The sequence below is a fragment of the Salvelinus sp. IW2-2015 genome, unplaced genomic scaffold (assembly GCF_002910315.2).
Source record: "Salvelinus sp. IW2-2015 unplaced genomic scaffold, ASM291031v2 Un_scaffold3233, whole genome shotgun sequence".
In the NCBI taxonomy this organism is placed as follows: Eukaryota; Metazoa; Chordata; class Actinopteri; order Salmoniformes; family Salmonidae; genus Salvelinus; species Salvelinus sp. IW2-2015.
Window position 1 is genome coordinate 36627 of NW_019944520.1, and position 7446 is coordinate 44072.

Here is a 7446-nt window from a genome sequence, read left to right on the forward strand (position 1 = left end):
AAAAGTGTCTGGTAAAAATTACAACTAGGTCTATAACATCAAACTTGCTTTAAGATAAATAATAAAAAACCAAAAAGTGTGAAGAAACGGATGAAGCAGTGGGTGATGGTAATGTTTCATTAGATACTATAGTGCTCTGATGCAAAAAAAATTAACAAAAATGAAGTTCCATGTTGATTACCCATATGGGTAAATTCATCCTTCAATACAAATATGTAATTGTACATTTACACACAGAGACTTGTGATTTTGTACGTCACTACGGATAATCCTGTATCTGGAGAGTGGAAAACTGCCCGGAATGTCATCAATTGCAGAAGCATAACAGAACATACAATAAGTCCATATCAAACACCTTGCAGTGACCATTTCAACACCCCCCCCCCCCTCTGAAAATGCATGTCATTGAAGACAATAGTTTAAAAGACCCTACAGCATTGTTATGGTTAACTCATCCACCTCAAATCATCCTTGCAGTCTCAAATTCACATTGTTGTAGCAATTCATTTAAAAAGTGAAAGTCACAAGTGCACTAAAAGATGCAGAACAGTAACCAGAAGAAGATGGGGAGTCCTTTTTCAAATATGATTTACATCAGCATTTTAATATCAAAATCACTTGTTTGCTCCTCCAGCCATGTCATACAGCAGTGTTGTCTAGATATATGCACGAGGAGTAGTAGACTACAGGGCTTCAGGGTGTACGTACAAGGTACAGGGCTTCAGGGTGTACGTACAGGGTACAGGGCTTCAGGGTACAGGGCTTCAGGATGTACGTACAAGGTACAGGGCTTCAGGGTGTACGTACAGGGTACAGGGCGTTCGGGTACAGGGCTCAGGATGTACGTACAAGGTACAGGGCTTTCAGGGTTACGTACAGGTACAGGGCTTCAGGGTACAGCTTCAGGATGCAGGTACAGGGCTTCAGGATGTACGTCACAGGTACAGGGCTTCAGGGTACAGGGCTTCAGGATGCAGGGCTTCAGGATCAGGTTACAGGGCTTCAGGATGTACGTACAGGGCTTCAGATGTACGTACAAGGTACAGGGCTTCAGGATGCAGTACAGGGCTTCAGGATGTACGTACAAGGTACAGGGCTTCAGGGTACAGGGCTTCAGGATGCAGGGCTTCAGATGCAGGTACAGGGCTTCAGGATGTACGTACAGGGCTTCAGGATGTACGTACAAGGTACAGGGCTTCAGGATGCAGGTACAGGGCTTCAGGATGTACGTACAAGGTACAGGGCTTCAGGATGGCAGGTACAGGGCTTCAGGAATGTACGTACAGGGCTTCAGGGTACATGGTACAGGGCTTTCAGGATGTACGTACAGGGGTAAGGTACCGGGCACAGGGCTTCAGGATGCAGGTACAGGGCTTTCAGGATGTACGTACAAGGTACAGGGCGTCAGGATGCAGGTACAGGGCTTCAGGATGTACGTACAAGGTACAGGGCTTCAGGATGTACGTACAGGGTACAGGGCTTCAGGGTACAGGTACAGGGCTTCAGGATGTACGTACAAGGTACAGGGCTTCAGGATGCAGGTACAGGGTTTCAGGATGCCGGTGCAGGTACAGTGTGAGTATGATTATAAAGAGTAAGATGGCTGTGTGTACTGGTGCTTTCCCATAGGGCGTCTGTCCAAAGTAGGGCACTACATAGGGAACCTATTCAGACACAGGTTATCTGTGTGTATTTACAGACGGCTACACGGGGTCGTGTCTTGGGTACCCTCAGGTTCTTTCAAGCGTCAGTGTTCCTGTCGCCGTTCTCCTGCGGCGCCAGCTGCTCCTTCTCCGTGCTGTCCTCCTGCGGGGGGCGTACACGCTCGAAGAAACCCAGCTGGAGAGCGGAGGCACAGACAATTAGTATTCCAACATTTCTACATTCATGTGGATTCTACCATTGATTGCAGATAATCAGGAATTATAAAATCGTGAATAATGATGAGTGAGAAAGTTAGAGGCACAAAGTTTAGTTTCAAAACATGATTAGCATTTTTGGGGGTGGGGGGGGGGGGCTTGATATTTTTTTTGGGGGGGGGCTTGATATTTTTGGGGGGTGGGGGAGGGCTTGATATTTTGGGGGGGTGGGGGCTTGATATTTTTGGGGGGTGGGGCATCATTTATAGTGTTCAGAAACATATATTCTTACAATAAAAGTGATACAAAATGACATCATTTATTTCTATTGGACACAATATGATCCCAAAACAGCAAATACATCCAACAAGTCTGTAGAGACACCAAGCTTGATGTAGGTCCTTGCGTGCTAAGAATATGGGACCAAATACTCAACTTTTGACTGAACCACTTCAAAATGGTGGGGGGACAAGATACATAAAGTGCTTTAATTTCATAAGTGGGGACACATATGTAAATAAGGTGGACATTTCTGTACTGTTGCCTCAAATCCAGATGCTGGAGTATAGACACATTTTTAGCTTCACTGTCAGATAAATACAGAGGGGAGTTGTTATGTTATATATTTTTTTTTTCGTTGGTGAATTTGCAACTGTTAAATAAAATGGTTTGAAAGAAAGGATCTTGACAGGTTTGAAAACAATATGGTGGAAGCTCATCATTAGGCTTTCACTCGGTCCCTTCTGTCAGAGGAGGTAAGGAGAGGTTTTAGATACAGTAATGGAGAAGCTGTTCCCTTCTGTCACATCAGTGAGACGTAAGGAGAGGCTTTAGATACAGTAATGGAGGAAGCTGGTCCCTTCTGTCACATCAGTGAGACGTAAGGAGAGGCTTAAGATACAGTAATGGAGGAAGCTGGTCCCTTCTGTCACATCAGTGAGAGGTAAGGAAGGTTTAGATACAGTAATGGAGAAGCTGGTCCCTTCTTCACATCAGTGAGACGTAAGGAGAGGCTTAGATACAGTAATGGAGGAAGCTGGTCCCTTCTGTCACATCAGTGAGAGTAAGGAGAGGCTTTAAGATACAGTAATGGAGGAGCTGTCCTCTCTGTCACATCAGTGAGAGGTAAGGAGAGGTTTTAGATACAGTAATGGAGGAAGCTGGTCCCTTCTTGTCACATCAGTGAGAGTAAGGAGAGGCTTTTCTCACTGATGTGACAGAAGGGACCAGCTTCCTCCATTACTGTATCTAAAGCCTCTCCTTACGTCTCACTGATGTGACAGAAGGGAACAGCTTCCTCCATTACTGTATCTAAAACCTCTCCTTACCTCCTCTGACAGAAGGGACCAGCTGAAAGCCTAATGATGAGCTTCCACCATATTGTTTTCACCTGTCAAGTCCTTTCTTTCAAACCATTTTATTTAACAGTTGCAAATTCACCAACGAAAAAAAAATATATAACATAACACTCCCCTCTGTATTTATCTGGACAGTGAAGCTAAAAATGTGTCTATACTCCAGCATCTGGATTTGAGGCAACAGTACAGAATGTCACCTTATTTACATATGTGTCCCCACTTATGAAATTAAAGCACTTTATGTATCTTGTCCCCCCACCATTTTGAAGGTGTCAGTCAAAAGTTGAGTATTTGGTCCCATATTCTTAGCACGCAAGGACCTACATCAAGCTTGTGTCTCTACAGACTTGTTGGATGTATTTGCTGTTTTGGGATCATATTGTGTCCAATAGAAATAAATGATGTCATTTTGTAATCACTTTTATTGTAAGAATATATGTTTCTGAACACTATAAATGATGCCCCACCCCCCAAAAATATCAAGCCCCCACCCCCCCCAAATATCAAGCCCTCCCCCACCCCCCCCCAAAATATCAAGCCCCCCCCAAAAAAAATATCAACCCCCCCCCCCCACCCCCAAAAATGCTAATCATGTTTTGAAACTAACTTTGTGCCTCTAACTTTCTCACTCATCATTATTCACGATTTATAATTCCTGATTATCTGCAATCAATGGTAGAATCCACATGAATGTAGAAATGTTGGAATACTAATTGTCTGTGCCTCCGCTCTCCAGCTGGGTTTCTTCGAGCGTGTACGCCCCCCGCGCGAGGACAGCACGGAGAAGGAGCAGCTGGCGCCGCAGGAGAACGGCGACAGAAACACTGACGCTTGAAAGAACCTGAGGGCTACCCAAGACACGACCCCGTGTACCGTCTGTAAATACACAACAGATAACCTGTGCTGAATAGGTTCCCTATGTATGCACTACTTTGAACAGACGCCTATGGGAAAGCACCAGTACACCAGCCATCTACTCTTTATAATCCATACTCACACTGTATCCTGCACCGGCATCCTGAAACCCTGTACCTGCATCCTGAGCCCTTACTTGTACGTACATCCTGAAGCCCTGTACCTGTTACCCTGAAGCCCTGTACCCTGTACGTACATCCTGAAGCCCTGTACCTTGTACGTACATCCTGAAGCCCTGTACCTGCATCCTGAACCCTGTACCTTGTACGTACATCCTGAAGCCCTGTACCTGCATCCTGAAGCCCTGTGCCTGTACCTGTACCCTGTACGTACATCCTGAAGCCCTGTACCTGTACCCTGAAGCCCTGTACGTACATCCTGAAGCCCTGTACCTGCATCCTGAAGCCCTGTACCTTGTACGTACATCCTGAAGCCCTGTACCTGCATCCTGAAGCCCTGTTACCTTGTACGTACATCCTGAAGCCGTACGTACATCCTGAGCCCTGTACCTGCATCCTGAAGCCCTGCATCCTGAAGCCCTGTACCCTGAAGCCCTGTACCTTGTACGTACATCCTGAAGCCCTGTACCTGCATCCTGAAGCCCTGTACCTTACGTACATCCTGAAAGCCCTGTACGTACACCTGAAGCCTGTACCTGCATCCTGAAGCCCTGCATTCCTGAAGCCCTGTACCCTGAAGCCCTGTACCTTGTTACGTACACCTGAGCCCTACCTGCATCCTGAAGCCCTGTACCCTGAAGCCCTGTACCCTGTACGTTACACCCTGAAGCCCTGTACCTTGTACGTACATCCTGAAGCCCGTACCCTAAGCCCTGTACCCTGTACGTACACCCTGAAGCCCTGTACCTTGTACGTACATCCTGAAGCCCTGTACCCTGAAGCCCTGTACGTACACCCTGAAGCCCTGTACCTTGTACGTACACCCTGAAGCCCTGTAGTCTACTACTCCTCGTGCATATATCTAGACAACACTGCTGTATGACATGGCTGGGAGGAGCAAACAAGTGATTTTGATATTAAAATGCTGATGTAAATCATATTTGAAAAAGGACTCCCCATCTTCTTCTGGTTACTGTTCTGCATCTTTTAGTGCACTTGTGACTTTCACTTTTTAAATGAATTGCTACAACAATGTGAATTTGAGACTGCAAGGATGATTTGAGGTGGATGAGTTAACCATAACAATGCTGTAGGGTCTTTAACTATTGTCTTCAATGACATGCATTTTCAGAGGGGGGGGGGGGGTGTTGAAATGGTCACTGCAAGGTGTTGATATGGACTTATTGTATGTTCTGTTATGCTTCTGCAATTGATGACATTCCGGGCAGTTTTCCACTCTCCAGATACAGGATTATCCGTAGTGACGTACAAAATCACAAGTCTCTGTGTGTAAATGTACAATTACTATTTGTATTGAAAGGATGAATTTACCCATATTGGGTAATCAACATGGAACTTCATTTTTGTTAATTTTTTTTGCATCAGAGCACTATAGTATCTAATGAAACATTACCCATCACCCACTGCTTCATCCGTTTCTTCACACTTTTTGGTTTTTTATTATTTATCTTAAAGCAAGTTTGATGTTATAGACCTAGTTGTAATTTTTACCAGACACTTTTTCAATTGATTTCAAGTTGTTCCTTGTTCATACTTTTTTTTTTTTTTTTTTTAAAGACAATATTGGAAAACGTGATGTATTTCTTCCCCACATATCTCTGGTTGAGCTGACAAAAGTTTTGATCTTTCCTAAATTAAATGTCTAAAACCATAAGCATTTCTTTGTGCCCTGCTTGTATACTTGTTGCCACATAATCGGCTCTGATCCTGATAACTCTTATCAGTGCTATAAAGGTTATCTGATGAACTGTGTTCATAGATGATTTATGAAACAACTAGCCTAAGTTCCCATAAACTTACCTTTAGTCAAATGATATCTCCCTCCCCACACAATTTATACATAAGACAATTCATTTTTTGGTAATAATATTTATTTGATTTATCATAAGTGCATTTCCACTTGGAAGGATCTGAATCCGTCTTGCTGGGTGTGGAAGAGGAGAACAGAGAAGTACAACTTTATTTTTACTGTCTGTCTGTCAGCAAGAAGCTGAGGTCACTGCCAGATTCAAATTCTGTTGCTGGCTTCCCCCTGAAACACAAACACTGGCTGAGAAACAGAGACTCGTCACCGAACCCTAGTTATTTACTTAGCGTTTGGCAACATACACGACTATAAAAAAGAGACATTTTAGCCTGCTTTATTGTGTTCAACCACTTTGATCTGTTAAAACTTGTTTTGTGCTTTATTGGGTCATGGGTCACAGGACCTGTGTGAGAGAGATGATTGGTGTTACCTGGTGAACAACCGTGCCTTGCAGCTGCCCAGTAGAGTAGCCTTGTCTCCTTCTACCAGCAACATGGAGCCCTCTCTCAAGCCCTAAGACAAATCAACAAATCAGTGAACGCATAGCCATAATACTATGTAGAATACAACCTCTCTCAGGGGCCTCGTGGTCTAATCTCTCAGACTCACCAGAACAGTTGGCGTGTCAGGCTCCTCGTGGTACTGAATGATCCTCTGCTCTCGTGTCTCCTGGGGAGAAGAAAGAAAACATAGACAGTGTAACATTTTGGCCTTACACCAGCTTCCTTTAAGCCACCACGGTCCCCAGACACAGATTAACCTGGTCCTAGACTACAAAAGCATTTTCAAAATGGAGATTCTACATTCAGGATAACCATTGAATATTTGTCAGAGAAACCAGGCCTACAACTTTCAGCATTCACTAAACTGTACTGATGCTCTGCTATATAATAGTACACTGTACAACTCACCCCCATGTGTCTGCTGTTAGGGTCCGTATCCAGGAAGTGAGGGTTGATGTTGAAAGGCACTAGACCAATGGCATTGAAGGAGGGAGGGTACACGATGGGCATGTCGTTGGTGGTGTTGATGGTGACAGTAGAGACGTTGGTGCCAGCACTGGAACCCATGTAGGGAACACCGTCCTGGACATATAACAGAGTTACTGTAGGGAACACCGTCCTGGAGTTTAAGGGTTACTGTAGGGTTACTGTAAGGGTTATTAGGGTTACTGTAGGGTTACTGTGGGGTTACTGTAGGTTAGGGTTACTGTAGGGTTACTGTAGGGTTACTGTAGGGTTAGGGTTACTGTAGGGTTACTGTAGGGTTACTGTAGGGTTCTGTGGGGTTACTGTAGGGTTACTGTAGGTTACTGTAGGGTGTAGGGTTACTGTAGGGTTACTGTGGGTTAGGGTTACTGTAGGGTT

General features: G+C 44.6%; 2 protein-coding genes and 2 long non-coding RNA genes across 13 annotated transcripts in view; 2 read left to right on the forward strand and 2 right to left on the reverse strand.

Moving 5' to 3' along the window:
* LOC112075546 (integrin alpha-V-like) overlaps nt 1–4253 on the forward strand; it is a 21782-nt gene extending 17529 nt beyond the window's left edge. The window contains exon 6 of the mRNA XM_024142532.2: nt 3954–4253. Coding sequence (XP_023998300.1) covers nt 3954–4052 — 99 coding nt within the window. The 3' untranslated portion in view covers nt 4053–4253. The remainder of the gene's footprint in view (nt 1–3953) is intronic.
* LOC139025760 (uncharacterized) lies at nt 713–1569 on the forward strand. Of its 4 annotated transcripts, none has more exons than XR_011477379.1 (5): nt 713–775; nt 942–1013; nt 1089–1229; nt 1395–1464; nt 1521–1569. It is a non-coding gene; the product is annotated as an uncharacterized lncRNA (long non-coding RNA). The 4 variants fall into 4 exon arrangements; XR_011477381.1 differs by having other exon boundaries at nt 1395–1436; XR_011477380.1 differs by having other exon boundaries at nt 1103–1229.
* Nucleotides 4254–4327: 74 nt separating the features above from the next.
* LOC139025761 (uncharacterized) lies at nt 4328–5175 on the reverse strand. Of its 3 annotated transcripts, none has more exons than XR_011477383.1 (4): nt 5076–5175; nt 4642–4741; nt 4455–4545; nt 4328–4387 (listed from the first exon to the last, which is right to left on the reverse strand). It is a non-coding gene; the product is annotated as an uncharacterized lncRNA (long non-coding RNA). The 3 variants fall into 3 exon arrangements; XR_011477384.1 differs by having other exon boundaries at nt 4387–4442; nt 4483–4545; XR_011477385.1 differs by lacking the exon at nt 4328–4387 and adding an exon at nt 4393–4436 and having other exon boundaries at nt 4483–4545.
* A 946-nt stretch (nt 5176–6121) lies between these two features.
* si:dkey-69o16.5 (peptidase E) overlaps nt 6122–7446 on the reverse strand; it is a 23607-nt gene continuing 22282 nt past the window's right edge. For all 5 annotated transcript variants that reach the window (XM_024142533.1, XM_024142536.2, XM_024142535.1 and 2 more), the window contains 4 exons: nt 6991–7164; nt 6689–6748; nt 6510–6592; nt 6122–6304 (listed from right to left, as the gene is read on the reverse strand). In XM_024142533.1, the coding sequence (XP_023998301.1) occupies nt 6238–6304; nt 6510–6592; nt 6689–6748; nt 6991–7164 (384 nt within the window). In that variant the 3' untranslated portion in view covers nt 6122–6237. The remainder of the gene's footprint in view (nt 6305–6509; nt 6593–6688; nt 6749–6990; nt 7165–7446) is intronic.